This window comes from Sinocyclocheilus grahami, unplaced genomic scaffold (genome assembly GCF_001515645.1).
Source record: "Sinocyclocheilus grahami isolate Dianchi unplaced genomic scaffold, SAMN03320097.WGS_v1.1 scaffold203.1, whole genome shotgun sequence".
NCBI classification, from domain to species: domain Eukaryota; kingdom Metazoa; phylum Chordata; class Actinopteri; order Cypriniformes; family Cyprinidae; genus Sinocyclocheilus; species Sinocyclocheilus grahami.
In genome coordinates, this window is record NW_015505382.1 from 392,199 (window position 1) to 409,196 (window position 16,998).

At 39.6% G+C, this 16,998-nt stretch overlaps 1 protein-coding gene across 2 annotated transcripts; it reads left to right on the forward strand.

Annotated features, from left to right (window-relative positions):
- The first annotated feature begins 268 nt into the window (after positions 1–268).
- Positions 269–6,688, forward strand: LOC107595471 (protein orai-2-like). 2 transcript variants are annotated; one of them, XM_016285880.1, is made up of 4 exons: positions 269–642; positions 2,049–2,094; positions 2,734–2,969; positions 4,366–6,688. In XM_016285880.1, the coding sequence occupies exons 2-4, from the start codon at positions 2,058–2,060 to the stop codon at positions 4,930–4,932; spliced, it is 840 nt and encodes a 279-aa protein (XP_016141366.1). In that variant the 5' UTR covers positions 269–642; positions 2,049–2,057; the 3' UTR covers positions 4,933–6,688. The 2 variants fall into 2 exon arrangements, with proteins under 2 accessions (XP_016141366.1, XP_016141367.1); XM_016285881.1 differs by having other exon boundaries at positions 269–2,094.
- Positions 6,689–16,998: the final 10,310 nt, after the last annotated feature.

Here is a 16,998-nt window from a genome sequence, read left to right on the forward strand (position 1 = left end):
GTGCAAGTGTCTTGAGAAGTGCAAGTGTCTTGAGAAGTGCAAGTGTCTTGAGAAGTGCAAGTGTCTTGAGAAGTGCAAGTGTCTTGAGAAGTGCAAGTGTCTTGAGAAGTGCAAGTGTCTTGAGAAGTGCAAGTGTCTTGAGAAGTGCAAGTGTCTGAGAGTGCAAGTGTCTGAGAGTGCAAGTGTCTGAGAGTGCAAGTGTCTGAGAGTGCAAGTGTCTGAGAGTGCAAGTGTCTGAGAGTGCAAGGTCTGAGAGTGCAAGTGTCTGAGAAGTGCAAGTGTCTGAGAGTGCAAGTGTCTGAGAAGTGCAAGTGCAAGGCTGCAGCCAGACCGCTGTTTTTACATGAGCCAGACCCTTCTCCTCAGTTCAGTGAACTTGTGACTCGAGATCCGCACAGACTGATTCAGTCCAAATCGTGAACGAACAATTCAGGTCGTTTCGTGAACCTGTTTTGTTCAACCGATACATTGTAAAGATCCGACTCAAAAGAACGATTCGCTGAGGAATCAGACAACGCTGAGCGAAAAAGCGAGTCCAGCTAGAGCTGTCAACGACCATTTCTCTCCCAGATCCACTTTCTGTCTCGGCTCTCATATGGACAGCAATGTGGATGTGAACACAGAAAGTGATTGGCAGCAAAGGTGAGTTGGATGCGAGCGCAAAGATGATTTCAGTCCAGCGGTGCAGTGTGATCGGTGATGCTTTTATATCGTGTGCTTAGGGTGGTTTGGAAGGGAGTGTAGTGTGCGCTGAGAAACACATATGTGGCCTGGCGTTCATTGTACTCCGATTTGCAAGTTAATAAGTCGACCTCACAGAAACGCACCTTGTTTAGACGTATATGTTTGCACTTTGTTCCTGCAGTTTTATTCTGGTCCCAAGCGGATGATGGGTTTCGCGTCTGACGTGGCGCTCATTTGCTGCCTATTTAAATAACCAACACACCGCAGCTATCCATCTGCAACAATAACCGCACGCTGTTGTAGGAATGGGGAAAGCATATGAAATGTGTTGTGGCGCCACTGTATGATCTGACTTGAAGAAGAAGGTGCTATCTAAAATATTATGGAAATAGTATTGGTACAGTGATGGTGTCAGATGGTAGTATTATGAATCTTTGATATACAGCGTTGCTAAATCATTACCATAGATATGTACCATGATATTCACATGCCACTGTGAAGTACTACAATTGGAAATATCTCAGCTTCCTGTATTCAGTTAGTTGGCTTAATCTTGTTGTTATTCACGGTGCTTTTATTCTATTTTTGATGATACTCAATGCTGCGTATCACTTTGGAGGTTAGAAAGATTAATAGTCATTTTGCCTCATAAAGGAATCGGGAACCAGTAAATGAAACCTGTTCCTCTCTGTTTAAATGGTTAGACAATCTCTATTTACAGCAGAGGATGTATTTTCTGTCTAGGCCATATCTAGGAACGCTGGGCCCCTGATCATTTTTAAAATAAGGTAAAACATGTTAACCGGGCGTATTGAATTGCTTCCGCCTTGAACACTGTTAGCTACAGCCCTAGACTTGCATGAGGTAGATCAGAAAGGATATTTTCCTATTTTATATTTTACCAGGCTGTGGTAGAAAACAATGCAATACAGATGCTGAGATGCACTATATTTGCTTTCAGTGCAATTAAAAGTATGTCTGATGCAGATGTCTGTGAGGATTAAGATAATACTAGAGTTATTGTGTGAGCAGTCAGGGAAGAAAAAGATATCAGCCTGCAAGATATCAAGATCTGTTGTTGGGGGTTTTAGTTTAGGTATTTGATAAGTCTGTAATGTTTCAAATGGATTATTTTTATTGTTACATATTTAACTTTTTATTTATAGAATGATTTTGAAGAACAACCTTGTATTGTAAATGCATACAGCACCATAGAGCCCAAGACAAGCAGAATAAAAAGTATTTTAGTTTTATCTATGCTATTTTTAGCATATTATTTGTCTTTGTTAATCTTAGCATTTATTAATTCTAAATATGAATTGTAATTTGTAATTATTTAACATATTACTGTTCTGTTTAACCAGAGATGTGTGATGAAAACCAGTCCTAAAGCAGGGCAAAGCCAATCAGGTTAGTTTCACATTTTTAAAATAATTTCTGCCATCTTATATCACAAATAGATCTTCTGTAATAATGGTAGCAGATAGTAATACCATGCCACTGAATGATTAACTTATTCATGTAACATGGTATTTACAAGGTTCTTCAAAGAATACCATGGAATTATCATGATACATGTTCAAAAAATATTAGAAAAATGACACCACCTGCCGTATCAGGTCCCTTTTTGGTACTTATTGTGAGTGTAAGATTACTAATTTTTACATCCTATTTTTTGTTTACATCCTTATATTTCAGTGTAGACAAACAATTTTCTGTGAATGTGTGAGACTTTATGAATGTGTGAGACAATTCTTTAGCCGCTCTCGGCAAATAGAGGAATAACAAAGTGCAGTAATCTGTAAAACTAATTGCACTACAATGCAGAGTGTTTGATTATGATAATAAATTAATATCATATGATAACATACAAATACCATTTTGCAATATCAAACAGCATAACTCCGTTTTTGTACAGCTAAATGAACTAGAAGCGACTGACACTGGAAGCTCTGCACATTCAAGCCACAGATGGCTGCACCGCTTTTATGTTATAAAAAAGTGAATGTTATATTATATGATATCATGTTTACAAACTGTTATTCTCAGTTACTATGAGCAGTGAGCTCAGTGTGCCAATGGGCTCCCCCGCACCCGGGGGCTCAGACCGGCTGCAGGATGGCGGTGGGATGGACTACAGGGATTGGGTTCGACGCAGCTATCTGGAGCTGGTCACCTCCAACCACCACTCGGTCCAGGCTCTCTCATGGAGGAAACTCTACCTCAGCAGGGCCAAGCTCAAAGCCTCCAGCCGAACCTCAGCCCTGCTGTCTGGCTTTGCCATGGTGAGTATATGGCATGCTGTGATAAGTGTGAGCTATCAAATGTATGTGACTCTTGTAATGGCCACACTCTTTTGTAGATTGTATTTCAGTGAGTGTTTCAGGAAACTGTTGCTAAACTTCAAACAAAGGGTGTGGGCTGTTCTTAAATTCTTAGAAGCATGAGATGGTTTGGAGATAAGTTTGTCTTGAATCATTGTCTGATGGAACTTTGTCTAACCACTTTTGGCCAAGATAGAGCATAACAGTGAGCACCTGCTTGACCGGAAGTATTTTTCACATTCGTTTTCTCCATAGGGACTTAAAGAGTTACGAAACCAACCAGTTCTGAGATGAATTGTAACATTACAAATCTTGATTTGAAGCAAACAAACGACTTTAGGTAGTTCAATTATTATAATCCTAGCTATTTTATTATGGGATACAATAGAATCTTTATGCAAGTGATTTATAGTTATTGACTGAAGTATAAAACAATTAATCCTTTTGCCTTTATTGTGACAGGACAGATCAGAATTGACAGGAAGCGAAGTGGGAGAGAGAGAAGGGGGGCGGGATCGGGAAAGGTCCTTGAGTCGGGATTCGAACACGGGACGCCCGTAGCGCAACGGGCGCTGTATGTCAGCGCGCTCCCCACAAGGCTATTGGCACCAACAAACAATTTATTTTTAGTTTATCCCAAAATATTCAGTCATAAACAAGAGCGTGTAGTCGGCGCCAATAGCCGCTACGAGTTGCACTCGAGTTTAAGTCCTGGCTTGTGGACCTTTCCCGATCCCAACCCCCCTCCCCCCTCCCACTTCACTTCCTGTCTACAATGCCGTCCTATCCTAATAAAAGCCAAAAACGCCCAAAAAAAAAACAAGAGCGTGTAGGCCAACTGCATCATTTGCAGTGATTCATGGGAGTGGGCAGTAGTTATTGAGCTCAATTTCCATAGTAACAACAACATCTCTTAATTGGTGGATTTTTATTCAGGATTGCAGGAAATTCAGGCTGCATTTATTTGATTTATTCGATCAAAAATAGTGAAAGTATTATTGTGAAATATTACAATTTTAAATAACTTTTCTATTATTTAAATCAATTTTAAAATGTAATTTATTCCTGTGATGCAAAGCTGAATTTTCACCATCATTACTCTAGTCTTCAGTGTCACACGATCCTTCTAATATTATGATTTGCTGCTCAAAAAAAAAAAATTGTTGAAATCCATTGTGCTGCTTAACTTTTTATGTATTTATTTTATTATTTTTTGAAACCATGATACTTTTTTCAGGATTATTTGATGAATAAAAAGGACAAAATAACAGCATTTATTTGAAAATGGATCATTTGTAACATTGGACGTGACCATTAGCAGTTTTAATTTCATTGTTTCTAATGTGGTTGTGACCAGGTGGCCATGGTGGAGGTGCAGCTGGAGATGCAGTACAACTACCCCCGGGTCCTGCTCATTGCCTTCAGTGTGTGTACCACAGTGCTGGTGGCCGTCCACCTGTTCGCCCTCCTCATCAGCACTTGCATCCTGCCCAACGTGGAAGCCGTCAGCAACATCCACAATCTCAACTCTGTCTCCGAGTCGCCCCACGAGAGAATGCACCACTATATTGAGCTGGCCTGGGGCTTTTCCACCGCTTTGGGGATCCTTTTGTTCCTGGCAGAGGTGGTGCTCCTCTGCTGGATAAAGTTCTTGCCGGTTGACTCTGGGGCGCAACCAGTCCTGGCAGCCCTTAAGCAGAACTGCAGCACTCCTGCGGTTCAGCCCGGCCACAGCGGCTGGCAGGCGGCTTTGGCCTCCACCATCATCATGGTGCCAGTTGGATTCATCTTTGTGGTGTTCACCATCCACTTCTACCGCTCGCTAGTGCGCCACAAAACAGAGCGGCACCATCAAGAGATCGAGGAACTGCACAAAATCAAGGTGCAGCTGGATGGCCATGAGCGAGGCCTACAGGCGGTGTGAGATCCAGGGATGCCCTTTGTTTCCCCGCAGTGTTCCATCGCTTGACTCTTCAAGCTTACAAGCACATTTAAACTCCTCCTTGAGTCTTTCGGGCTTATTTTCTGTTTTCGTCTGAGAGGAAATGCCTTGTTACCTGGTGGGAGGATTACTTGTGTAGAAACTGAGAAAGATTTACAGCAAAAAGACGCACGTTTACAAGGTTTCTACTGCAAGGGCTATTTATTTTGTATTTCTTTAGGCTGTAGGTCATTTGGACTTGTTTTTAAGTGCCATTTTCTGTTTCAATGCCTCCTACATATACAAAAAAAGGATATAACGGAGTGGCTTTCTTTTTATATTGTTTGCCTTTTTCTCTTCCTTTTGCGGTGCCATCCTGGATCGATAGTGTGCTACAGATAATGAGACCAAATGAGTTGGTCTTGGATCCATTATGGATCACAGCTGCCAGAGTCACTGCCAGAGTATCTTTAACTGCAATATCCAGCTTTTACAATGTACATGCTTGTTTGAGCTTCAGTTTAAAGTGATCGTTCACTCAAAAACGAACATTGTCATCATTAATCACCCTCACGTTGTTTCAAACCTCTGTGACTTTCTTTTGCGCAAAAGAAGATATTTTGCTTTTGTCCATACCGGGAAGGTCAGTTGGTTCAGTGTCTTTCGCTGTATGGACAAAATAGCATGTAAGAAGGTGATAACGCTTTATGTGAGGGTGAGTAAATGACCGAATGTTCATTTCCCTTTAAGAAAACAAAAACTAAAAAAAGTGATGCACCCCGTATAGTTTGTCTGTGTTAGTAGTGGATCTATAATACTGTAATCTTTCAGCCTGCAGAGTTGTCGTCCCAAAAAAGGATTCATCTTAAATCTGTTACAGAAGTATCGCTCGTACTACGCCTATATGTAGTGCAGTATTTTTAGCTTGGGTGTGAAATCTAGACGCTTTAGTCAGACTCACTGCACGCTTGTATTTCATTGAAGGTTTTGCATGTGTGATATAATGCACTGTCACTTGTCAAGCACAAAGGTGGAGTTTTTAATCCATATTTCATACAAGGCCTATTGAATGTTATTCTTGTGGGCTACTAGGAGTTTACACATTGTCGATGTCAATAACCAGAGTCAATGATGATTTGCTCCAACAAATGACTTTAATGGGCACAGTTTGTTATAAAAATACTTGAGAAAGACAAAAAAGCTTTGCCGATCTGAAACAGTTTAATGTGAACCAAGTTGGCAGTCCTGTCGTCAAGCTCAAAATAATGTCTAATACTTAAGTCAATTTGAGGAAAACATTCCAGGGGGAAAATGAAGTCGGACCAATTTCTGCCTGCCTTAAATAATTAAACGGACAAAAGTGCACTTGAAGTATAGTCCATGGAAATGATGTGTCCGGTGTGTTTTCAGAGTATGCAGACTGATTTCATCTGCTGTAGGTCTTTCAGAACACAGAGTTATGGTTGGTGCTTCATTTCATGCCTTAAGCATTCATTTCTGACACCGTCAATTCTGTAACCAGGCAAAGTGAAGCACTACTCGTTTCATAGCTCAGACAAGTGAACTTGACCAAAATTGTGTGTACTCTGCTTGTGGGGGCTTTAAAAAGCACTTTTCTTTTTGTGTATGTGTGCAAAAATACTGTTAGTGTCATTTTTGATAGTTCTGTTGCATCGTGCCACACTATCAATAGATAAACGCATATGTGACCCTGGAGCACAAAACCAGTCATAAGGGTCAATTTTTCAAAATTGAGATTTATACATCATCGGAACGCTGAATAAATCAGCTTTCCATTGATGTATGGTTTGTTAAGGATAGGACAATATTTGGCTAAGATGCAACTATTTGAAAATCTGGAATCTGAGGGTGCAAAAAAATCTAAATATTGAGAAAATTGCCTTTAAAGTTGTCCAAATGAAGTTCTTAGCAATGCATTTAATTTAAGAATTAAGAATTTACTAAAATTAAGTTTTGATATATTTACGGTAGGAAATTTACAAAATATCTTCATGGAACATGATCTTTACTTAATTTCCTAATGATTTTTGGCATAAAAGAAAAATCAATAATTTTGACCCATACAATGTATTTTTGGCTATTGCTACAAATATACCCGTGACTTAAGACTGGTTTTGTGCTCCAGGGTCACACATATATATATATATATATATAGTGTGAAACAGGTTTTTTTTGCGTCTAGAACATGTAGCCGACTATTATCGAAATGCTTTGTTGAGCATGTCCTTTCACTCTGTCTGTACTTGAATGTTAATTTATGTCAAATAAACGCAACCTATTTTGTTTACTTCAAATCTTTATTTATAATTTCTGTGTCCAATGGACATTTGACATGCCTCTGTGAATGAATCGGCAGACAACCTTAAGAGGATGAGTCATGAAAATGCCTGGGTCATGCCACTCCAATCTCATGTCCATTACGATATCTTATTAAAATAGCTAATTACTTATACATCTTTGTAGTATTTTGTTGTACCGTCCTTAATGTTTAAAAGTTTTATCTTTTTTTTATTTTTTATTTTTTTAAGAATTTAGATTCTTTTTTTGTAAAGATTGCTGTACTACAGAAAGAAAAAAAATTATTTATTATCATTTGGGAAATGTGCTTAATTCCTTAATGTTACAATGTAACTAATGTCACAATGCAAACAATTTGTTACAACACAAAATGGTACAGAAATGGGATTCATATTCTCTTCATGCTAAATATAATGCCTCTTTTTTTATTTCAATTTTTTTGGTAAAATGTGGCTGAACAAGTTTGTGTGAGATTCACATTAGTGCATAAGACTGATCCTGGTCAGTATCTGTTGCTCCTGGGAAGCATGTGAATGGTCAGGTTTCACAGCTGTGATTGGCAGGCACACATGAAGTGAGGCTGCAGTCAATTACATGGCAACACGCTGGCTAAGAAAGGCATTGCAAATGAGATTAAAGCAAATATGTGTCTAGTTATAATGCAGAAAATTGCTAAATGCCTAATACACCTTCAAAAAAAACAGCAACCTTTAATGGTGAATAGAGTTATTCTATGCATTTGGAATAGCATATTTCTGCATTACATAGTATGAATACTGTGCATTGTTTACACATTTTCTACATGAAACGCATAACATATACTTTTTGCAAAATGTTTACAACAATGTGATGTTCTCAGCTTCTCCAAAGAGATGAATGCATTGGAAGTAATATCTGTCAAGAGATAAGATGTTTTACACTAGATTTTCACATTAGATTGCAGTGTACCTGCAGTTAGCAGTATGCTTGCTTGCTTAGACTCCACACACAGCCAACCTATGGAAAGCTCTCGTTTCTTGTGTTTTTGAGAAGTTACAAATAACCAAACCAAATGAATTAGCAGCCAGGAGTTTGAGAGCAGCCTAACCTCTTTTGACCTCAGCTGCCTTGTCCAAATACCCACACTTGCGGTCTTTGCACTTGACCACTTGACTACTTATATGACGTATTTCCTGTATTTGGTCAGTGAGCATGAAGACCACGAGTGTGTGTAGAACTTTTAATTACCTGAAGGGACACACTATAGTGTTGTAAAACTGCAAGCGTTTACAAAGCTTTATTTTCAATACTTTGCATTTTAAAATCAACTTCTAAATGTCTGTTCAGTAGTCCCTATAACAGATGACACAATTTAATTTTATGGTGCTTCTAATTAAGTAATAAAATGTAGTTGCAAATGTTGTACAAAATAATTATCACCACTACTCATTTGCACCAATAAAACTTGCAACTCTTTGTTTTACTACCAAATTATTTGTAATATCTAACTATTATTAATATTTAAAATACATTGGAAAGGTTTCCATGACCTGTCGCGAGATCTCGGCAAAAAGTCCCACGATTTATTTCCACAACATGATGCATGATCTGTTATCCGTTATAGGGACTACTGAACAACAGACATTTAGAAGTTGATATTAAAATGCAAAGTATTGAAAATAAAAATAAAGCTTTGTAAACGCTTGCATTTTTACAACACTATAGTGTGTCCCTTCAGGTAATGAAAAGTTCTACACAAACTTGTGGTCTTCATGCTCACATGAACACTTGGACCAAATACAGGAAATACGTCATAGAAGTAGTCAAGTGGTCAAGTGCAAAGACCGCAAGTGTGGGTTTTTGGACAAGGCAATAGTGTGGATTTAGTGTGCATTAAGGGCACTGTGCTTTGGCGTTTTTAAGAACTGGGACAGTCTTGTGCACTTACTTCCTGTTGCGCGCACGTGCTGTTAAGTGGCCAAGACCACAAGTGTGGGTATTTGGACAAGGGGAGTGACATGAATTAACTCTCTAAATTACTGATGATCCCTTGGGCTTGATTAGTAATTCAGGTGAAGCTGTGTTACGCTACAGGCTAATGATGATAAATGTGAACAGGTGTGCAGAAGAGGCCTCTAGTGACTAGACAAACTATAAAGGTTGAAAGGCAAAGACAGTTTATTTGTTATTTAGTTAGTCAATGACTTGACTTGCCTATTTTTTGTTAAGAAACGAGCAGGTTTGAGGGAAAAGTTAGGGTTTACATTTACATAATTTTGCAGACACTTTTGTCCAAAGCGACTTAACAAATGAGGAGACCAGTAGAAGCAATCAGGTGAACAAGAGAGCAACAGTATACAAGTGCTGTGACAAATCTCAGTTAGTCTAGCACAGTACACATAGCTAGTGTTTTTTTTTTAATAGAATAGAATGGGTAAGTGTTGGCATTAGTTGGTCAAGTGCTGGTGAAAATTGTCTTTAGACATTTTTTGAAATTGGCTAAAGACTCAGCTGTTTGAATTGTGATAGGGAGGTCATTCCACCAGCTGGGCACAGTCCAGGAAAAGGTCCGTGAAGGTGATTTTGTACAAGGTGCCGTTCACTTGCAGAACGCAAGCTTCTGGAGGGTGCGTAAGTTTGAACTAGCGAGTTTAGGTATATTGGTGCACATTTGGGTATATTGGTGGAGTTTAGGTATACAGTTATTGTCTTGTAGGCAAACATCAGTACCTTAAATTTGATGCGAGCAGCTACTGGTAGCCAGTGTAAACTAATGAAGGTGTAATGTGTTTTTTTTTTTTTTTTTTTGGCTCCTGTAATGTTTTTTTTTTTTTTTTTTTTTTGGCTCGTTAAGGACCACTCTTGCTGCTGCATTTTGGATCAGTTGCAGAGGCTTGATGGTACGTGCGGGAAGGCCCGCCAAGAGAGCATTACCATAGTCCAGTCCTAAGAGAACAAGAGCTTGGACAAGGAGTTGTGCAGCTTGTTCTGATAGGACGGGTCTAATTTTCCTGTTGTATAAGACAAATCTGCAGGACCGGGCCGTTGTAGCAATATGGTCTGTGAAGCGTAACTGATCATCTTTCCCAACTCCAAGGTTCTTGGCTGTCCTGGAAGGAGTTATGGTTAGAGAAGTTGATGAAGTGTTGGGTTGGCTGAGACCGCAAACAGTTCGGTCTTGACAAGGTTGAGTTGAAGGTGATGGTCCTCCATCCAGCTAGAAGTCTCTCAGACAGGCTGTAATGTGACCAGCTACCGTCGGATCATCTGGTTGGAATGAGAAGTAGAGTTGAGTGTCATGAGCATAGCAGTGATAAGAAAAGCCATGCTTCTGAATGACCGATCCTAATGAGGACATGTAGATGGAGAAGAGGTCCAAGCACTGAGCCTTGAGGAACCCCAGCAGCAAGAAGTTGTGACTTCGAAACCTCACCCATCCAAGACACCCTGAAAGACCTACCTGAGAGGTAAGACTTGAACCATTGGAGTGCGGTTCCTGAGATGCCCATCTTTATGAGGGTGGACAGGAGGATCTGGTGGTTAACGGTGTCAAAAGCTGCAGACAGATCCAGCAAGATGAGTACTGAGGATTTGGAAGCTGCTCTTGCTAGTCTCGGGGCTTCCGTAACTGAGAGCAGGGCAGTCTCCGTTGAGTGGGTGCTTTTGTAAGTTAGGCTACTTCAGTCTTTGGAAACTGACCAGACTATGACATCTTTGTCAACTGAAAAAAATAAAATGTATGTATGTCTTGATGCCAGATCCTACCATCACAGGTTTTGGTTAAAGTGTTTGTCAGTTATTCAAACTTTGGTAGATGTTCAATGGTAAGTGATTCCACTTGTTACAAAGTTCCTGCAGCGATGATGAGTGAAAGAACTTAACTGACTTGGTATTGCTGCCCTTTGGCATCATTGACCAAGAGCTGATTGACTAAGTTTAATCTTCTCTCTGAGCTGCTGACATGTGTTGCGTTCGAGCAGAGAGCCAGTTTGCGTCCTCCTGGGACGTTCGTACTTGCGAGTTGACAATTTGTAATTACGACATCAGGTGCGTTCAAGTCAGTTAAGTCGGCACAAGATGGCGGTGTACCTCTTTAATTACAAGACAATACAACCGGGTCTGTTAACTCTGCTTATAGAAAATGAAGAGCAAAGAATTCGCGTCCGGGTGTTTTATGAAGCCACTTTAATCTGTATTGCGTAAACTTAATACAATCCTGCCACATTCAAAAAGTTTTTTTTTTTTTTTTGGGGGGGTGTAAATTTGTCACTGCTTCATACCTATAAGTATTGTGATTTGTTTGACTTTGGCAGTCTCCCTCTGTCAGACATGCGGAAAAATTTACTGTCAACTACAGACGTTGCATCCATCGATTCCGCCATGTTTCTCATTGACACGCCCCTAACTCGGAAACTCTGGGGAGTCGGGGCTTAAAGAGAATTTTCACGTTTCTCACTCGTAATAACGACTTTGTGGTGTCGTTCATGTGCTTTCAACTCGTAAATATGATCTATCCGACATGACTTGAATGCACCATAATACTACAAATGTAGAAACCAAAGATTGTTTGGAACTCTGAACTTTAATGTCTTGTTCTTTTAACTGGTGGCACATGTTCTGTAATGCTGCAGTATTTCAGGGAGTGGGAACACTGATCTAATGGGTTTGGAAAAATTCCTTGGCCCTATTTTTAGACTGGGAATATCAGTCTACCAGTTCTGTGAACATGCTGGTTTAAACGCTCTTGTAGTCTCAACACTTGATGTCCTGGGCCCCTGAGTGCAACACTGTTGCCACCTCCCATTTGGAAACAACTGAAAACCCGGTGTAAATGACGACTGAGTTTAAATAAAAAAAATAAAATAAAAAAAAATGGGTGTGCTTTCAACTCGTAAATATGATCTATCCGACATGACTTGAATGCACCATAATACTACAAATGTAGAAACCAAAGATTGTTTGGAACTCTGAACTTTAATGTCTTGTTCTTTTAACTGGTGGCACATGTTCTGTAATGCTGCAGTATTTCAGGGAGTGGGAACACTGATCTAATGGGTTTGGAAAAATTCCTTGGCCCTATTTTTAGACTGGGAATATCAGTCTACCAGTTCTGTGAACATGCTGGTTTAAACGCTCTTGTAGTCTCAACACTTGATGTCCTGGGCCCCTGAGTGCAACACTGTTGCCACCTCCCATTTGGAAACAACTGAAAACCCGGTGTAAATGACGACTGAGTTTAAATAAAAAAAATAAAATAAAAAAAAATGGGGGGGGGGGGGCACCTGGACATCTTATGAGATTCACTCAGTGATGAATATATTAATGTATTAACTAAAATCTGGTTGCACCTACACATCACACAAAGGGAATTTGTTCTGCAAGATATGAAAAGTCATCTGATATTTCCAATGATATTAACCTCTATAGCGACTGAAGGGGGAGAAAGAGAGAGATGCTGTAGAGAAAGGAAATCAAGCACCTTCAAGGTCATAACACATGACGATGCTTGAGTCCCACCAAAACACACTGCACGACTATTAAGTGCTATAAAACTGTCACAGCAATTTATGCACAAGAATAACTCTTTTCCTGACAGCCTTGCACAATTCTTCTCATCATTTATGTAAACTCCACCAGAAACCATAAATGACCATAATCCAAAATAAACTTGAATGAAACAGTTGGTATGCTCTATAAAACCAAATATCCTGCAAAACGCATGAACTTTGACATGCAAGATGCTCATTTGGACATCTCCACATGTGACACATCTTACCTCCATCCTCCTCATCGAAAGAATTCATGCAGGGGAAGTAGACAGCCAGCGCTTCGAACGAAGCCGACAGACTCATTCGGCTCTGGGAGCGCTGCATGCGGCCGCCGGTGCTGCCTGCACCTGTGCCCGTGGTGGATGTGGCATCGTGGCTTTGCCTGCCCATGTTTACAGCCGGGCCGAATGGAGAGGATGCTGTAGTGCTGAGACTGCGGACGATGGGCTAAACTCAGAGTGCAGAGTGCTCTTAAACAACATTTAAACTGCAGTGGATGCAGGACGGGTTCTTGCTCCAGTCAGGGTTGGTTTTGGGTTCTTCAGCTGGAGAACGTTCTGCGTTGACTGATCTCCCTGGAGTATGCAGCACTAGTGTGCGTTCGGTGCAGTGAAGCTGTCGGCTCTCCTCAAGCTATCTCCTTTCTAACACGTACAGGAGGGGGGAGGAGGCGGAGCCTGGCTCCTTTTCTTGCATTCTCCCCCAGCCAATCAGAGGCAGCGGTGGGGCTCAGCACTTCAAATGCTCCTCCAGGCACATGAGCTTTACCCAGAGATACTACAAATGTGTGTGTAGCCATTAGGAACCTGAGCATCTCTTGCCCTGACTGTCCACATCCCAGTCACCCACAGTTCCCGTGATAAACACACACACACACACACACACACACTTGCACGCACACAGACTGATAATTCCACCTTTCTCTCCGGCTCTTAAAAAGACAAGATTTATTTCGCCGTGCTGACGTGCATCTTTTATCTCGGGCCTCCACCTCTCTCTTCACTATCTCCCAATGTAAATGTTTACCACAGAAGATGTCCGGCCACAGAAACAGCTGAATCACTGCTATCCCAAAAAAATATCCCCGCAAAATGCATTGCAAATATTTGCGTAGTCATAACAGGAATAGCAGCCATATCCAACCACTTTCAACAGCCACTCAAGGCGTCACATTCAGAGAGAAACAAGAAACTGTGTGTCTAATGTGGGCTAAAAAAAAAAAAAGAGGGGGGGGGGGGGGGGACTATTTTGTCTCAAAGCTGTGAAGTCTATAGATGAGGAGGAAATTCAAATACAAAACTCCATGTTCTCTGCACAGTTCTGAAGCTACACAGGCTTGGTTTTCAGATTGCAGCTTTTGCTGTATTTTATTTGAGCTGATTGGATTTGGTTCTGCTCACTGTTGTCTAAATCTGGTTTGAACAAGCAGGTATGAGGTCACTCCAGAACCAAAAGCATATTTCAATACTTTATTCAAATACACATAAATGAGCTAAACCAACCAGGTTCACTTGAACATTATAAGCGGGTATATGGAGCAGTGATGTATTTTTGTAGGCCAACCCAGAATTTTTTTCCCATTGGCTTTTGGATTGTTGTAGAAAAGCAGCTCTCTGGCCAAAAAAAATCGCATCACGATTTTTGCAAGATAACTATTTTTGTTTTAGTTTTGAAGCCTAAACCGGCTATAAATCGAGTGTGCCCCAGTAGCATGGCGTCAACATCACCATAACTAAGCTTCAAACAACTGAGTTTAAGATTTTTCTTGGGAGTTTGACTAGTCTTGCAAGAGTGCGATTTATAAACAATGAGACCGTGAAAGCAGACTGAGTAGATGTGTTTATCTCTTATCATTAAATAATTTTTTGATTTGTATCATAAAATGATATTTAATGTCCCAACTTCTGTTTTTTTTTTTTTTTAACCACTTGTTAGCAACAGCCTTTTTTCAAGATGAGTAAAATTACTACTAGTTAATGTCATAGAAGAAAACATGAAACTATCCAGAGCTTGTTAACCACAAACCTATTAAAAAAAAAAACCTACTGACTTCAGGACAATAGAACCAGAAGTGGTCAAGTGCAGACTCATTTCCTGGTTTTGGCCTACAAAAAATACATTCTCCATGCAGTGCTCTTATTACAGCAAAATCAACTTGTTTTTCCTCCATCTGAAATCAAGTCAGTGATGTAAGGAGCTCCGCTATCCTTGTGGTGTTGGAGGCACATCTGGTCACCGATTTGATCATTTGGTTGATATTTCAAAACTTCCTCTGCTTCTTGCACAATTAATCTGCCATTCAAGACTTCATATAAATTTTCTCTTACAGTTTGAGGCGGTCAGAGGCCCCTTGGCGTGCATGTTGGTCAATCTGTGTTTTAGTCAGCTGTAAATTTCTGTGACGGGAGGCATTACACATTTGCTGTCACTAAGCTACAACAGATGGCAGAGTCGGACCCTGTAAATTTGAGGATAAGCTCTGACTTGTTGCTATGTATATGTGTGTTCTGTTAAGATTAATAAAATGGCTCTATTTGAATGTAACTGTGTGAAAATGGCACCATATGAACAGAATTAGTTGGATCAGCTGTCATCAGTATCATAGACTGTCCTATGCTCTTCTATAACTGTCTGGATTCAATAAACAAGTGGTTTGAATTATCATACTAAAAATAAGCTTATGATTAAAAGAAAATATAAAAATGTGCAAAATACATTTCAAACATACAAGTCGCCATTTTGTAAATGCATATTAGATTAAAAACTTTTTTTGGACTGTTTCAACAAAATGTCATAAGTGGACCTTCTCTGACAAGGTTTCTGCAGGTTTTATGAAAATGTAAACGTTTTAGTGAATTTTTTTTTTTTTTAAAGACCAGTTAAAGAAGGAATAAATAGAAGTGAATATATCTCTAACTGTAAGGGGGCACACATTGTGTTGTATTAGCAACACTTTAACTCAAAGATTGAAAGTTCCAACAGATCTGTATTGGCCTACTTTTGAATTAATCTTACAAAAAAATTAATAAAAAAAAGTTTTCTGAGAAACTGATCAAAATGTGTTTATGATTAAAACAAGAAGAACTAACTGGGGCCCAGAAAAATCAACATAATTCAAAGGGGATATTTTCATACAGATACAAAAACTCACTTGTGAACAATTTCTGAGAAATCCATTTTTCATCTAGTAAAGTAAATATATCTTGATTTAACAGTACTGGAGAACAAGACATATGTATTTTTTGCAGTCAGTTCACCATTTAATGCCATGACTTTATGAATTTAAGACTTTCTGCATCAACTTAAGAGTTTGTCAAGGCTTTAATTTGCGGCAGGGTGAATTGAGACTCTTTATGGCCCACAGAAACCCTGTTCTGGTGAGAATGACAGACTTCTTGAGTGACTAGTTCAAATTTGCATTTATCTGCCTCCACGTTTGACTGCAACGAACATCTCAAAATCCAATCGACAACTGGTGCACAGCAGTCCCTGCTCTGTTTTTATTAAGCAGACTGAGTAGATGTGTTTATCTCTTATCATTAAATAATTTTTTGATTTGTATCATAAAATGATATTTAATGTCCCAACTTCTGTTTTTTTTTTTTTTAACCACTTGTTAGCAACAGCCTTTTTTCAAGATGAGTAAAATTACTACTAGTTAATGTCATAGAAGAAAACATGAAACTATCCAGAGCTTGTTAACCACAAACCTATTAAAAAAAAAAACCTACTGACTTCAGGACAATAGAACCAGAAGTGGTCAAGTGCAGACTCATTTCCTGGTTTTGGCCTACAAAAAATACATTCTCCATGCAGTGCTCTTATTACAGCAAAATCAACTTGTTTTTCCTCCATCTGAAATCAAGTCAGTGATGTAAGGAGCTCCGCTATCCTTGTGGTGTTGGAGGCACATCTGGTCACCGATTTGATCATTTGGTTGATATTTCAAAACTTCCTCTGCTTCTTGCACAATTAATCTGCCATTCAAGACTTCATATAAATTTTCTCTTACAGTTTGAGGCGGTCAGAGGCCCCTTGGCGTGCATGTTGGTCAATCTGTGTTTTAGTCAGCTGTAAATTTCTGTGACGGGAGGCATTACACATTTTCTGTCACTAAGCTACAACAGATGGCAGAGTCGGACCCTGTAAATTTGAGGATAAGCTCTGACTTGTTGCTATGTATATGTGTGTTCTGTTAAGATTAATAAAATGGCTCTATTTG